The sequence below is a fragment of the Syngnathus scovelli genome, chromosome 21 (genome assembly GCF_024217435.2).
Source record: "Syngnathus scovelli strain Florida chromosome 21, RoL_Ssco_1.2, whole genome shotgun sequence".
Taxonomy (NCBI): Eukaryota; Metazoa; Chordata; class Actinopteri; order Syngnathiformes; family Syngnathidae; genus Syngnathus; species Syngnathus scovelli.
Window position 1 is genome coordinate 9,755,024 of NC_090867.1, and position 16,466 is coordinate 9,771,489.

The following is a 16,466-nucleotide window of genomic DNA, read 5'->3' on the forward strand; positions in this document are numbered from 1 at the left end:
TGAATTTTTGTATCCGATTAGCTTTGGGGAACTCTGGTGCTTGTATTTGGTATTGCACTTTAGTCAATTGTCCAGTTGTTGCACATCAACTGTAGTTATATTCTTAAGAAGAAAATACAAAAATGGTGTCTCTTATTTCATAAGCGTACCTCATTAGCACATCCATCACAGGTTAAAGGTCCATCGCTATCTCCAATTATCAGTCAGTCACATAGTGAAGTCATATAATAAACCTGTCTGGTCTTAGTCCAAACTACTTTTCTCAAACGGAATGATAAGTGCTGTACACTTGATGTGGCAGACTAAATATTTAGCAAGCCGACATTTGTAGGATGAAAATGTCAAACGCGGTCATATTGTTCGTCTGCCTTGTCTTCTGCTGTGTTTTTTGCCCACCTTGTACTTCAGCCCCAGTGCGGGACGCTTTTTCGGGTGCGAAGAAGCTGCTACTCATCTCCTTCGATGGCTTCCGCTGGGATTATGACCGAGACGTTGAAACTCCTAAACTGGATCAAATGGCCAAAGATGGCGTCAAAGCGCTTTATGTCACGCCACCTTTCCTTACTATCACGAGCCCTGCTCACTTCTCGCTTCTTACAGGTAGTCACTATTTTTACTTCAACAGTGTTTCTTTAGATTCATTCTTTTCATAGAAAGAAAAGGCAGAAATTAGCACAAACAAAATGATTCGCTATAATTAATTGACAGTTATTTCAATAATCGAGCGGTCTTTATGAGATTTGTTTTTTACCTTGTGAAAATCAATCAATCAATAAAATACTCCTATGTCAACTTCTTAACAGTAAATTCTTCATTCAAAACTTCCTCGTGAGCTTGAACACAGAAAGTGGCCCATTATTATGAGGACGCTTGTTATTTTGTTTGTCTTTAACCTACTCAGGAAATGACGTGGAGAATCACGGAGTCATCCACAACATTTGGTTCAACACGAGCACTCAGGAGAAGAAGCAATACCACGCGGCTCAGTTTGTTGATTCTTACTGGGACAATGGCAGCTTACCCATCTGGATAACAGCACAGAGACAGGTCTAATCTGATATTTTCCTCTTTCTTTGCATGTCTGGAGATTTGCATGTATCTCATACTAATCCCACCCTGTGTTTTTTTTTTGGGGGGGGGGGGATACAATGAAAGTACTTTTGGGTGAATTCCAGCTCTGCCAGCTTTCCTGTTGTTCTTGCAAATGAGCTGTTTGAATATTCTGATGCAGCCTCCGCATGACTTTTTTTTTTTTTTCTTCATTAAATCTTCTGCAAATACTGATGAATTCACTTCTGCTTTTCCAAGGTTGTTTCTTGTGTCACTCAAGTATTTTTGATGTCAAATGTTCTTGTTGTTTTTTGCGTTTGATTTTGTTGCAGGGACTAAAGACGGGCTCTCTGCATTTCCCCGGCACGGCCGCAACCTACAAAGGAGAACGTGTCAACGTGAGGCAAATCGAGCCCGCCATCTACGACCACGGAAACGAAACCGAATGGAGGCTAAATATCGACAAAGTGATTGGAGACTGGTTCCGCCGGCGAGATCTGGACTTTGTCTCCTTGTATTTTGGGGAGCCAGATTTGGTTGGACACAAATTTGGACCAGAGTCACCGGAACTTCGAGAGATGGTGCAGCAAGTGGATCGTACCGTGGGCTACATCCGGGATAAGATCCACCAGCACGGTCTAACGGAGCGACTCAACGTTATCATCACGGCTGACCACGGCATGGCCAACATCCTGCCAGATAAACAAATCCAGAGGATCGTCTTGTCGAAGATCCCGGGCTTTAGCTTCAAGGATATCCAATTCCAGCTCCTGGATTACGGCCCTGCGGGTATGCTGCTTCCCAAAAAAGGTAAATTAGAGACAGTCTATCAGGCTCTGAAAGGAGGCCACCCTCATCTTCATGTATATAAAAAGGAAGACGTGCCGGCTAGACTGCATTACGGCTCACATCCGCGACTCCTTCCCATCTTCCTCATGTCTGACCCCGGATATGTCATAAGTGGGGTAAGGAACAACACATCTACTACAGGGTTTTGGGGTTTTTTTCTAGATCAACTAAATGCCCATCATGATCATGTTTGTGATTCAACTTTTCATTTTTGTGTCCCTCCAGTTTTTACCAGTGCAGTTCAACAAAGGAGATCATGGTTTTGATAATGAAGCCATGGATATGAAAGCCTTTTTCAGGGCCGTGGGGCCTGATTTTCAAAAAAACCTGGTTGTTCGTCCCTTTGACCTGGTTGACGTGTACCCACTCATGTGCCATCTGCTCGGAATTCAACCGGAGCGCAACGATGGACACTTGGACAAAACCAAACATATGTTGATTCACAATGACAACGCGGGAAGTGGTAGGTTATCAATAATAGGCATGATAATACTGATGTCTTTCTGCTGTTGATGTTAAGCTTTTCTGTGCTTTTAGCTGACACTCAAACGGAGGTGCTGATTGGCTTGGCATCGGCGATTGGGCTACTCGCCCTTGTGTTTATCGTCATGATTTCCTACAACATGTGCAAAAGGACAAAAGCCTGAAATGTTCTGGACGTACTATGTCACTTTTAGACATGGTACAATAGGATCGCGTATGGCACTTACATGTGAAATATCAAATAAAGGGTCATGATTCAATGTCAAGCCAGTTCCTCTTATGGTGGACCTAGATTTCTTTTCTTTTTTTTTCCCCCCTCAAGAGGACCAATGATATTGCAAGACAGCATTTTATACTGAGGTTACCAAACACCTCTTATGGTCAAGAAATAGCGTCCATAAAATGATTGCGACATTTAGAAAATCTGAGCAAAAATGTGCATTACTAAAAGTCCTGTTTTGCATCATAAAACACACTGGTCAGTCCTCTTACTGGCATTGCTAACAACGTGAAAGGATTGTTTTGTTTTTTTCAAGACACCAGATGGATTCAAATACATATACCACCCCAGCGGTCATTTTAGAAGGCCTCTCGTCTCCACAGTGACCAAAAAAAAAAGAGGCCCTCATACAGCTGGTTCCTGGCAACCAAGAGGGAGGGGTGGAAGGGAAAGAAAAAAAAAAAAACTGTGAATGAACACTCAGAGTTACACACAGGACAGAGCCAGGCTGAGGGGGAGTAAGAGCAGCAGTGAAAGCCGCACTTTGGGGAGAAGTGGAGGAGTTAAAAGGGGGAGAGGCTTGAGAGAAACAAGAGAAGAGAAGAGAAAAGAAGAGAGGAGGCACAAATAGTACAAGGAACTTGAACACAACTCTGGACCAAATGTTCTTGCAGGAAACACTACCCACCGAAAAGCACTCTTGCAGACATCTAGCAAGTAGTCTTGATTTAAATTTGAGCTCACTTGATCAACAACTGGAGGAAAAAAAGAGGAGGTCTGCAAAACATTTGAGGATCAAATTTGACTGAAACTAGCTGAAGTAAGTATGCAATTCCTAACTTGCTGTTGACCAAATGCACTGCATGTACGGTTCTATCATCTTATGAGAAGTCAAATTGGCTTCGTGTACATGTTGGTGTTGGTGTAAACGTTTTTTCTTCATTAGCATTAAATGGTACACATATCGTATTCAGCATCCGAGGGGCACAGAGGTCACACAGGCTTCTCACTAAATTTAGCAGGTGGTTCACAGCTGGAAAGACAGCCAAGGCTCCAAACCACAGTAAATCCATTTCTGGATCTAGAAATATTGTTCCATGGGTTTTGATTGAGGCAAAGGAGTAGGTCCTACTGAAAAGTGGCAAAGTTGTACATTTATGTCATTGACATATATTGTCAAAATTAAGCCGTGTAGTTTCATTTAAAAATAGACATTTTTAACATTAAATAATATCTTCAATATTGAATACTAAAGGGTTTTAAGAGTGAAAAGACAGTACAGTTGTATTTTGGGGAATAAAGTTGTATATTTTTAATATCAAAAGCCAAACATATTTTGAGATTGTAGCAGATTTAGCAATGCACAGGACCTCCTCCACTTTTCCTTACTTACAAATGTCTAAACGACTTTATGTGTTTAATCTGATCATTTTCTGTGATGGGGGCAGGAGTATGTTTGATTGACACGTATGGCAGCCAATGGGATTCCGCCTTTGTAAAATGGCCAGAGTGTTTTCGTCATGAAAATGATGCCATAAAGTGCACGTAAGTGCTGGATGACAAGCATTAGTAACACACATCAATGTCCCAAACGTCACTCGATCTTAGTTCCACGTGAAGCTGAAACTAAAATTAGCACGTTAACTATTGCACAGTGCATGCAACACGTCTGTTTGACATTCCCGTAGTGTTTTGCAAACATGCAGAAGCGGCTGCAGAGCACATGAAGTACTTGCGAGGATGCCAGACTAGCACAGTGAGGATGTTGAATGTCATTTTTGCTCTTTGATTTATCGGAAAAGTTACTCATTTGTTTAGCTTGATTTGGGGATGTAGCCAAAGTTGGTGCAGATTTTTTATTTCTATTATTATTGTCATTATTATTGAACTTGAACGTTCTGTCATCTAAAATGATATGCAAAATAGATCTTGCTATGTGGTAGAAGAGCTGCATTTTAGCAATGCACACACACACACACACACACAGCCGCTCCAGTGATAATGACAGGCATTTATCTTGCCATAGCAGGCTTGAAATAGACCATCCTGTTTAGAGCTACAAATGCACACCCACCGTTAGGGTTAGTTTTCTTTTCTGTTGTTTCTCATACAGTCTTGATAAAGAGGTTTAGGTGGCAAATCTGAATAAGTGAGCAGTCTATACCAAAAGGGTAAAAGGCAAATGTTCTTTTCAGGCTCGGAAGATCATTTCAGAGGAGGATATAATTATACGTAGTTAGACCGTGAGTGGTTAAGGGTGGAGTCGTCCATGAAAATAAAATGTTGCTTTTAGAGCCACTAACTCTTACTGTTTCTTTTCCATTTCACTTTAGCCAGCAAAGTGCCATCTTCCCCATCCCAAAAGAGCATTTTGAGCATATCTCCTCTGTGGGTGCAAGGATGGCTCTGGAGGATGGAGACATCATGAAGGTGCTTGAGAAGCTTCAGCATCTGTCAGAAGCCACTTCACTTGAAATTGGAGGCTTCTGCGTGATCCTCCTCTTTGTCAGTAAGTCAAGTTTAAGTGTGCCTGCATGTATTCTATCTATGACTTGTGGGTGTCCTTAATATTGCGGCTTTTCTCGTTTCCCAGTCACGTTCGTTAGCTTGATGATGGTCCCTTGCCTTCAGTGCTGCTGTTGTGCCGAGTCAAATTATCAAACCTCCAGGGTGGAACCGCACCAGGCCATTTGAAGATCAAAAAAAGGACAAACCGTTTCCCGAATTGACAACATGGGGCAAGGATTTTATATTCTTTCTTCTATTTTTGGAGGTCTTTCGGGAATACCATCAGATATGCGTCATCAGAAATGATCAAGACTCAAATTCAGTCAGAATATCCTTTATGTTATTCTGTGTTTTGTTGTATTATACTACAGTATTAAAGTGTACATGATGTCTCAATGCGAGAAATGTCATAACTGCTATACTTATTCTTGTACTATATTTTATAAGAGCATGTCAGAGAGCGCATGTTTAATTTTCTATGAATAAAGTATGATGAAAATCTAGGGTATTGTACTATTTGCTATGTATATATTTATATAGATATATTCTATTGTCCTATATGGATTCATGAAACACAGCCAAGTCATAGGCGGGGTTTATTATCAACTTCCTCTTTTGTCTTAACCGGTCAATATTGTGGGTAAACATTAACCTTTGTCGCGTATGTTGGAAACGCTTGCGACCTACTTGTTGCTTGTTAGGAAAGCGTACCAATTTGTGGCTATTTCCATAGTTTTAGAGCAGGCTTGGACTGCTCCAGCTGCTGGATGACGAGGGTCTCGCTCTAAACTCCCTATTGACATAAGCGATGGTCACACTTTGTTCAAACTCACTGAGCTGTGAGAGAAGCATTTAGTAGGACATGGCTGTGGAGAGGTGAGTTTTTCAACTGGAATGCGTTTGGTGACAATGGTTGTTGACATCAGCGGGTTGAAATGTATAACGACTAGCAATGCAATACATTTGCTAGTATTTGGAACTCAGGCTCTGCCTTTACAGTACGTCGGTATGCGCTTCTCTCAAAAGACCCCGATTCTTTGTCAACTGAGGCTTTATCGCTTTGTGCAGCGTACCAGGACAGCATCAACCGGACGACTGGATAGAATGGTTCCTCGTGCGTTTGAATCAAGAGCCATGGGCGCTGGGAGGTTTCGTGGTCATGGTGGTGTTTGTGCTGGGAGCGCTATCTCTGATCATCTTTGCTCTGTTGTATGGATGCTGCTGCAGCCCAGCCACAGGAGAGGAGACTCACAGGAAGAAGAACTGGCAGCAGCAGCAGCAGCAGAGAAAGCTCAAATGTGACGTGATCTAGACATATCAGAGACATCTGGAGGAATATTGTGGAATTTGTGAATTGTGGCTTTTTTTTCATGGCAACTTTGCAAAAAAAATGATGTCATTTGAACATTTCCACGGAATAAATTTGACTTCTGTTTATCATTGTCTTAATTTTACAATGGTTAAACCTTTTTCCCATTGAAATGTAATCTGCGAGATCCGTTGATTCACTTGGCTATGCATATTGTGTCTAATTATAATGACAAAACGGTCAATTGGCGTTGAAATTGAGTCGTCCCCGTTCAACTACATTTCCCAGTGTTTAGCGGCTCTTACGTCATAGCCTGGTGATGACGTACATTTTCTGCGCCCGGAGGTGAAGCTCCATTCACGAAACTATGGCGAGTGCTAAGAAGAGTGCTCTCCTTTCCTCTTTGGCGGACTATGGGGACGATTCGGAACCCGACGACTCTGATCCTGAACCAGAAGAGACAGGTAGGTAGAGACAAATGTGATTGTGTATGTAAATGTGGCTACAACATTGTATTCTGTCGTTAGATCATATTCTTCAGCTTCATGTGATCGCTAAATTAGCCACTTGCTAACCGCCAATGCATTTCAGAAGATGCTGTTGTGTTCGGAATCATACACTTATTGCCTACTCCATTATTGCAATGTAGAGATTTTTAAAATCTGGATTGTATCGTTCACGTATTAATTAGTCACGTAAAATTAACGAAGCCCACTTGGGCGCACTGTTGACGTCATTACGTTGCGTAAATATAACGTACTGCAAATTTGTGACGTAGCGAAACAACGTAAAATCTGTAATAAATATTGAACAAATCAGTTGTATCGTTTTAAACTGACTATCAGAAATAAATTCAAAAGAAAACACAATGAAGATCTATCTATATGATATTCCCCCTTTTGGTTTTTGTAACAGTGCAATGCATAATGACATGCATACGTTGCTTTTCAATCGATGCTGCTTATGTGAGTGTTGAACAGGTCTGTTGGGTTTGGTGCCCAACTGAAAAGCTTCCTCTTCTAACTGCTTGTTGTCCTTCTTGCATTTGTTCCTGGTCATCAGAAGAGGAGGAGCACACGGGAGCAGGAGGGCTTGTGTTTGGCTACAGCGATGAGGACCTCATTCGAACTGAGGATGCCGTCCAAAAGGAATCTGAAAATGAAGACAGCAGAGAGAGTAACTCGGTAAATATTTGACTTCTGAAATCGCTGTCTGGTTCGTCAAATGTATCCTGTTGCCCATTTTATGAGTCAATGCTCTGCTCAAACTGCAACATATTTTCCCCCCCAAACCTTTGTGGCTTCCCCGGCCTCGCTCTATTGTCAGTGATGGAAGTTTCATCTCTCCCCCCCTCCCCCCCTTGAAAGGCTGGTCGCATCTGCGCAACCTTTTTGTTTTGTTTTGTATTTTTAGGCTTATGGTTGAGAAACCACGGCACCTTGGCGCCGTAACTGGTCTCAATCTAGAATAATTAGGTCATCGCTCTGTTACCCTCCTGCCCTCTCCTTCACCGTCACATCATTAAGGAGTTGACCCCCTTGCATTTTTGTTTTTATAGGGAATGACCAATGACGAGTCTGAGGAGGGAAGGGACGCAGATGAAGTTGAGGTATTTGAGCACAGGACTAAATTAAATCTATAAGGTCATGCCTGGTTGAATCATTACTAATATCTATCTAACCCAAAAGTGATAAGGGGCTTGAGTGGGCACTCGCACGTAATATCTATTTGCACACTAGGTGGTGCTGTTGGCCTTCCTAAGCTTTATAGCTTCGAATAGTGGTCTCCACTTAGATTGATGCTGCACTTCAAAATCTACAGAAGGACGCGTGTTTATGATGGTAAACCCATTATTTCACCTTTGCAAATAGAAGACAATGTAATGTATTGTAACTTCTTTGTGCTCAATATGAGAAAAGACAGCGATTACTACAAGGGTGAAATTCCATGTGCCATCATGAGATTTCTCAGTATGACGTGCACCGACATGTTGGTCAGCATTCCCTCGGAAGAGAAGTCAAAATATCAGTTAGAATCATTGTAGGTTAGCATCCAAGCGCAGTTTCCTCTTTTATTATTCCTTGATTACTTGATGTTCTTAGCTGTGGCTTACTTTAGGTAGGTAGGAAGGTCAGGAAGGATAATCAGTGTTGATTTCATCAGAAGCGGACCATTGTTTAAGCACAGCTCATGTCGTCACACTTTAAGGCCTTTGTGGTCTACTTTGCTAAATTCTGCAGCGATTAACGACGCACGGCCGATGCGAATTACGGTATTAACAGTAGTCCACCTTGAAACCATTTGAAATGGTATCTGTGTTTATTGATCAACCTTTTCATCTCTGACTTTCTTTTTAAATGGGAAAACAATTATTCATGGTCAGTTGCAGTTTTGCTGAATTTAAATGACCGTGTGTTTTTTTTTTTTCATGCTGTTTCATACTTCAGAAGTAACAGTCAGTGTGCAGGTGAAGTCTTCATCTTGCCATCTCGTCGATGCTCTTGTTCCAGGAAACGATGGGGTTAACATTTCTGTATTTAAAGTGCAGCATCCATCCATCCATCCATCCATCCATCCATCCATCCATCCATCCATCCATCCATCCATCCATTTTCCCCCCTGTTAGGGCTGCAGGTGATCTGGAGCCTATCCCAGCTAACTTGGGCTAAAGGCCCAGGTACAGTCTGGAATGGTTGCCAGCCAATTGCAGTAATGGATTTTAATTAGAGAACCATAAATTAGGTTTATGATCATAAACCAGAAATGTTATTATAACCACAAATTACTTGTGTCATGACTTTGCAATTCTGCAGAGCACACTGCAAGAACCTAATTGTTGAGGGTGTCTGGGGGAAAAAAGCTGCTTTTGGAGCTCCTATTGGGCAAGTCACTTTCAATCTCAGCACTTTTAAAATTGCCATGACCGGTCACCAATCTGATCATCCCATTTACCAACAATTGTGTATTTGTAGATTTAGAAGAAGAAAAAATAACAACAAATTGACTGGTCAAGTTTTGAAAGAGGCTCCGCTCCGTTAGGTGCCATGAAGTTAATCATCGCCACCCGTTTGCTGAGCTTGCAAGTTTGTGTTTGCCACCCTCGTGTCAGGCCATGCGAGTTGGCCACAGTCGGAACAATACTTTGATGTACCCGTGCAGTTGCTAAGTGATAACGTGATGCCCGTGAATAACAGCACTGTTTCTTTGTGCTCAACCTGTTATGCAGTCAATGTTGGCACAATATGCAGCATACTTTAGAGGTTGGGAAAGGCTCCACCTTTTTCCAAACTAAATATTTCATCCATCCATCAATTTCCTGAACTGCTTTTTCATTCAAAAAAAAAAAGGTGTCTGCTTCTATGATATGTTCAATTAGGAGATAACCCTTGAAGGCTTTCGCAGGTTCCGTTGTTCTGCCCAATCGCCATTTTAGAAGCTCCATTGCAGAGCTCACCAAGTGAAATGTGTTTGTCTTTCTTTGCTTTTCCCCCACAGGTACCAGAAGTGGAAACTAAAGATCCGAATGAGCTTGTTGGTAAGTGTAAACACGCACGGAAAGGTTTATGTCGCACATTTTGTTTTTGTCTGGAACAAATGAAAATGAAAAAATGGTGCACTGTAGCGACTGTTCTCAAAATGGAGGAACAGAACTACGCAATCCAATTCTAAAGCACATCTAAAAGCAAACTTCAAAACAAAATGGAAAAAACCACCCTAATCGTTTCAGTGACATTTGGGTGCTGTCAACGTGTGAAACACTAACTGGACTCATATTGAGTTGTGAAAGGTTCTTTGTCCGCCGTTTGAAAGATGGGTCATGAAGGTCTAACACAGGAGTTGGCAACGCTTAGTGAGTAATCACTGACCCATGCAGGTGTGTGTGTGTGTGATATCAGGCAGGAAATGAGTGATACAAGGAGTGGTATTTTATTCACCCTGCATAGAGCACACAACGTTCCCACTCAGCTATTTGTTGATTCTGGCCTGGTGCTTAAGGCTATCATTAACTACACCCTAAAGACTCAAGCGCTGACTAATCCCCCCCAAAAAACGATGACGCAAAAGCCTCATTTGACTGATCAACAAGAGGAAATGCAGCATGTTTTTGTTTTCAAGCTGACTCTGTGGCTGTTCCGTGGGGGTCTGAGCGTGACTCATAACTGGACACTTGGCATTCCGGCAGCGGCGCTCAGCTCGGCTCCTCTGACAGTAAATGTCACGGTGCGCTCGCTCGCCCGCCCGCCCGCCTCCTGTCAGCAGGCTGAAGACAGCTCTTTGTCTAGTCGCTGAAGGACCGTGCATTGTGCCGCTGTCCAAAGAGACCCGCGGGGCACAGATTTTGACTTTCTGTTTTCGAGCACAACAGATGGCTGTTGTCAAACGGATGCTGCTTTTTCGAGCTGTTTTCGAGCCATTTGAATTGTGTGGCTATTTCTTGCACACGGATGTGCGGTTGATCCTCACTTTTGAAATTTCTTGGAATATTTTCAAATGAAGTAACACCACAATGCCCAAACCTTGTCCTAGCTACAATATTACATTGGGGATGACAGCGTGTGCAAGATTACATATCTTCACCCAATTGCCAAGTGGGCGAGTTTACCTCTGCAACGGTGCATCGTTGCGCCGCCTCTGACACGCGGCGAGACAGCATTGGCAAGTCTGTACTGATCCCAGGGAGTCTGGAGTCACGCTTGAGCAGTAGACCACCCTAACCAGGATAGGGGCCTGGAAAGTATGCAAAGGCCGTGGTCCCTCCTGTATGTCGAAGAACAAAGTTCAACTTTGGCACAGTGCAACATATAATAAATCGGACCATTGATAGTTAAACAGGCATGCTGCTTTATTTGCTCCATTGCGGAGTGTGGTTCTAAAAAATACAACTGGTTCATGAAGCAAATTTGAAACTTCATTTTCCCATCACGAAATGGTGGCTCAAATGGTCCAATTAGTCTTTTGAAAATGTGATCGGAGAATCTTTACAAAGAGGTTTTATGTAATCAATTCGGAGATTTGTTTTTTCTCCTATGTAGTAGCAAATTACAAAATAATTCAAACAGAATCCGTCGCGCTTGATTGATGGTAACGTTCCCAAGCATGCAGTCGGTCGGCTACCTGAGTAAATGATCCTCAGACATCCAATCAAGTTGTAACTTGTCTTGCATGAATTGCTTTTGCACTCGTACACCGTTTGCAAAAGACGCTCAGAATGTGACAGGCACCGGAATAAGCCCCAAAAAACATGTGTAGGCTTTTGAGATAGTGTGACAGTGGAATGTCTGGCTTCAGGAGAACACGCTGCGAAAAGCAAAACGTGATGGCTCCTAAGGGAATGATGGAGGTAGCAAAGGAGTGCACTTTTAACTCCATCATGTCAAACAAAACGGACTCAATGAAATGAAAGTCACCAGCATTTACTTCTTTTTTTTTTTTTAGAATTGGGCTCATGTTCTTTTTCTGACTTCTCCGCAGCTCTCTTCTCAGAGAAGGTGCGAAACATGTCACCTGATGAGATCCGAATTCCACCCGAGCCCCCGGGACGCTGCTCCATCCAACTGCAGGTAGATCCCATTGCTTCCCTGCTATCTTTATTCAAACATGAGCCAACTTATGTTGAACCAATACCCAAGTAAGTGTGAGATCATCATCATCATCATCAGCCTGCTGGAATAGTTTCATGTGCACACCTCACAGGTTGCAAGTCATAAAAGTGTCCAATTCAAAGCGGAATACTTGGCTTTGGCTGCTTCGGCAGCAGTCAACACATGCCTCTTGTGCAACAGTTTGGTGTTGAAAATGAAAACAAAGCTCTTAGGAATTGATGGAAATGACTTGAAATTCGACTTGACTTTGGTTTGATCTCATTGGGTTTATATACCTGAAAGGGACGGACGGACGGACGGACGGACGGGGAGAGCAGATGTCAAGAATTCCTAAAAGGCCAGTAGCTAAATGACAAGCAAGACGTGAGAGAAAATTGACAATGGTTTGAAAAGCTCCAAGGGTTTTCTGCATTCTTCACTTTTGATTTATAGCTCTGTAGGTCTTCCACTGTTCCTCACTCACAGACTAGCGTTGATGTACAAATTGTAATATGCCCTATAGATTTGTCATTTAACTCGTCATTGGTGTGTTGGCAGAGTCAGCTAAAACCTTCACATCTAAATTTGCCTCTGGGCTGAAATTCTGGTGTCTCCATAAATTCAAAGATTTGTTTCATAAGGCACAGAGGCATGTCGGGACACAAAAGGCAAAGTTAGTAAGCGAACAGCTCAACCCACCAGCAAGGCTTTGCTTTGCTCTGCTTTGCTTTGCTTGCACTCCCTCAGCTAACCTCTCGCGCCTGGGTAACCGTGGCCTCGGGCTACGCATACCCAAATAGGAACATTGTTCTCTCAGTGAAATTGTTTTATTCTTTTGCTATTTCGCAATTGCAAGAATCTATCCGCTACGAGCACTTCCCAGATATCATTCTTAGTTGCTTGGTTGGATTTCAGATATATACTGGTTGAGATAAGAGAAGCGAGCGACTCATAATTCCTGGGAAATGCCTGCCTCACCCTCGACGGACTGTGCAACAATTATAGTCATAACCCTTCAAAATTGTTTGGCCTTGATGGTTCTCAAATTTCATGCTGAGGTTCTTATCTGGAAGCACATGATTTCCTGGCTGCTTGACACAGACAGATCATTTCGGCAACATTTCATTTTTTGCTGTAAAGATAATTGGAAAAGCTTTGGACTTGTTTTCACTTGCCATGCCCTTCCCCCCCCCCCCTCAATAGAGAATGCCGAAAGACCTCCAACGAATGAGGGAAACGATTGCCACCACAAAACTGGCCTTATAGTAAAAAAAAAAAAACTATTAATAAACATGAATACGCAAAGCACCATTTTCATTGAAACATTTTTTTTACCCAAAAGTAAGTCATTTTGTACCAAAGAAATATATTTTTTTGTTTGCCGTAACAGGAGAAGATCCACAAGCTCTACGAAAGAAAGCTCCTTGGAGATTTTGACACCAACAGCCACATTCAGAAGAAAAAAGAATTCAGGAACCCAAGGTATGTATCATTTTCACTCCTTTAAATGAAGAAATATTTTGTCTTTTATTTTTATTTGAATTCTGTCTAGCATCTACGAGAAGCTCATTCAATTCTGCAGTATAGACGAACTGGGCACCAACTACCCAAAAGATATGTTTGATCCCCACGGCTGGTCAGAGGAGTCCTACTACGAAGCTCTCGGTATGTTTGTCCTCTTTCGGGATCTCGCCGCGATGACCGATGCATACTAATACCTTCGACTGGATTTTAGCTAAAGCGCAGAAAGTGGAGATGGACAAGCTGGAAAAAGCCAAAAAGGAGCGGACCAAGGTGAGCCTTAAAAACAGGCCAACAGACGTGGACACCGTCAAGATCTAACCCTTCATAAAGTATGCACAGGGAGAGCCTTCATTGACACATAATGCTGTCATCAGTACCATTCCAGCAGCTGCAGATTAGTCAGGAAGGCGGACTAGAAAGAACATGTAGTGCCTGCCCTGCTGGAGCTACGCTCTTCTGTTGTCTGTGTCATGTGGTATGCATGTTTCAATCAAAACTGCGTGAAGAACAAAATTGGAATGTGAAAGTTGGTTAAATACATCTCGTACCCTTAAGCAAGATCGTTTGAAATTGCGTGGAGTCAGGAGCTGGACATTCCAATGCTTCAAATCAAACATCCAGCCGTATCATTGGAAATGTGCTAAGAGCGGATTTGCGTTTGTCCAGATCGAGTTTGTCACGGGTACAAAGAAAGGCGCCAACCCATCCAACACGTCAGCGTCAACCACAAACAGCGGTAGCAGCACCACCTCCACATCCACAGGTGAACACATTTCATTTTGTAGAAAAGAAAGACAAAGAAAACGCTGCAACTGACTTGTCTCAACAGATGCTCAGAAGCGGAAGAGCAAGTGGGACTCGGCCATCCCAGTCACGTTGGCCCAGCCCACGCTCATCACCACCACATCCACCTTGCCGGCCGTGGTGTCCGTGACCACCACAGCCAGCGGCACCAAGACCACCGTCATATCTGCGGTGGGCACCATAGTTAAGAAAGCCAAACAGTGAGGCGCCTTTGCAGGTGATGGCAAGTGGCCTGGTCCCAATGGGGTGCGCGCGCACACACACACACACGCACGCGCACGGACTGTTAAACAGACTTCTTTCTCTGGGATTGAAAACTGCGTACCCCTTAAAGCTAAAAGGCATCAAGAGGACATGTTTTTTTTTCTTTTTTCTACTGTTGTAAATACTGGATGTGTTTCTGATAAATAAATGGATCAGATATTTTCAGCGGAGTTCCTCTTGTGATTGTCATAAACTATATTATGACATTATATTGAAAATAGAAGAACCTCAGAAAGTTACATATGTTCCAGGTGGAGTGTACAGCCTCGGACCCCTCGATGATCGTCTTCATCGAGGTCCGTGCACAGAAGGGGCCACTCGGGTGTGAGTCACCTTAAATATCATTCTATTCTAGATGAGCAATAGATCTTAAAATTAATGCAACTAAAGGCACCTCACCTCTGGTTGTTAGTGTCATGTTCTTTTATGAACGTGAACAGTTATATAACTGAAATTATGAAACTGATAAGATTCAGATGTCACGCTAGTGGTTACTGGTTAGCGTATAGGACACATGCAGGTCGGATGGAAGCTTAGTCACATGGGCAAAACAAACGGCAGCACGTGCTGGGGAACTACAGTCAATCCGACACTTGTGCTAATTAGATGCATTTATTTCAATGCCAAGCGATTGGGCACAAAGCAAAATTTGATTCGGGGCCACGACCTCACCCCTGCTTTACCGCAACCATTACAAATACAAATTTGATGTATTCAAAGGAAATTCCCCGCGTTCTTTTTTCTTTCTTCTCTTCTCAAAAATCACTAATAATGCCACTGACTGGTTGCCATGGTCCTTCCTCTGCAGCTAATTTAATCATTTTGGGGTGGACGAGTTAAGGGGTGTATTCCTTTCTGAATGAACTCAGTGGTCCAAAAGCAGGCACAGTTTTTTTTTTTTTTTGTCATGTAAATTGGCGAGGAGGTCTCCGACCGGGCTCACACTGTGTGTGTGCAAGCAAAGAGATAACTGTCTCTTAATTTGAGTTCAGTAGTTTTCCAGTAGCAGCCCCCGTGGAACTTCATGCTTTCACTTCACCAGGACAACCTCTTGTTCACTGTAAGTAACATTTAAAAGCACATTCTTCATGCTTTCATATGATGGATGCATTGTTATAACTATGGATCATGAGTATGGTGGTGAGTAGTTTGCATCCATCCAGCCAAACTTTGAAAAATGATTTTCCAAAGAATCGAGTAATTGCAGACTAGTTTAGGGTGTACCTTGTCATTGACTCTTTTACATCCAGTACGTTTTTCTGCTTTTTCCTTTATCCTTCAATGCTGTTTACACCAGCATCACAACTAAAGTGTCAGGAAGGAAGATGAGTAGCTTCGTGTAGAATGTCGCCCTCCCCACACTTGGCTTTTGTAGTAAACCCGATCTGGTTGCTAGGCAGGAATTTGTATGCCACTATTCACACTGGCCATTGTGGTATGTACAGTGGGAGAACAAAAGGCTCCTCTTTTACGTCGGCTGGGTTAACCCACTGCTTCCCACCAAAAAAAAAAGAAATCAACAACCTTCTCCAAATCAAATTGGAAGTTTCCTATCGATTGTTCATTTCCCTTTAAATCTGTTGTCTTGTTTCCAAAAGGTGGGAATGTCTAATTAGTTTACACAATGCAATCAACTTCCCGTCAGGTGATTCACATGAAATAATGAGTCAATTCAATAAATATGTCATTTTGCAATCACCAACTTGTTCATGCACTAATGACTTATTTCCGCATTTGAACTCGAAATTGCCAAACAACGTATATTGGACTGCACCACCCGTTGTTGCTCTGCAGCTCGGCGAGCCTTGGTGGATTTTTATAGGATGTAAATATACGTACGTGTAGCTCAACTCACTGGTTCTTCGTTGTTTTT

At 42.6% G+C, this 16,466-nt stretch overlaps 2 protein-coding genes across 2 annotated transcripts; both read left to right on the forward strand.

The window, feature by feature from the left end:
* Nucleotides 1-68: 68 nt before the first annotated feature.
* On the forward strand, nucleotides 69-2,623 carry LOC125991626 (ectonucleotide pyrophosphatase/phosphodiesterase family member 7-like). Its single transcript, XM_049759716.2, has 5 exons — nucleotides 69-600; nucleotides 902-1,047; nucleotides 1,383-2,015; nucleotides 2,125-2,362; nucleotides 2,437-2,623. Exons 1-5 carry the CDS (start codon nucleotides 333-335, stop codon nucleotides 2,544-2,546), a joined length of 1,395 nt encoding a protein of 464 aa, XP_049615673.1. The 5' UTR covers nucleotides 69-332; the 3' UTR covers nucleotides 2,547-2,623.
* A 4,101-nt stretch (nucleotides 2,624-6,724) lies between these two features.
* sap30bp (SAP30 binding protein) lies at nucleotides 6,725-14,758 on the forward strand. Its single transcript, XM_049759979.1, has 10 exons — nucleotides 6,725-6,883; nucleotides 7,482-7,603; nucleotides 7,978-8,028; nucleotides 9,915-9,954; nucleotides 11,892-11,980; nucleotides 13,392-13,483; nucleotides 13,554-13,666; nucleotides 13,737-13,795; nucleotides 14,192-14,288; nucleotides 14,355-14,758. Exons 1-10 carry the CDS (start codon nucleotides 6,787-6,789, stop codon nucleotides 14,531-14,533), a joined length of 939 nt encoding a protein of 312 aa, XP_049615936.1. The 5' UTR covers nucleotides 6,725-6,786; the 3' UTR covers nucleotides 14,534-14,758.
* The last annotated feature ends 1,708 nt before the right edge of the window (nucleotides 14,759-16,466 follow it).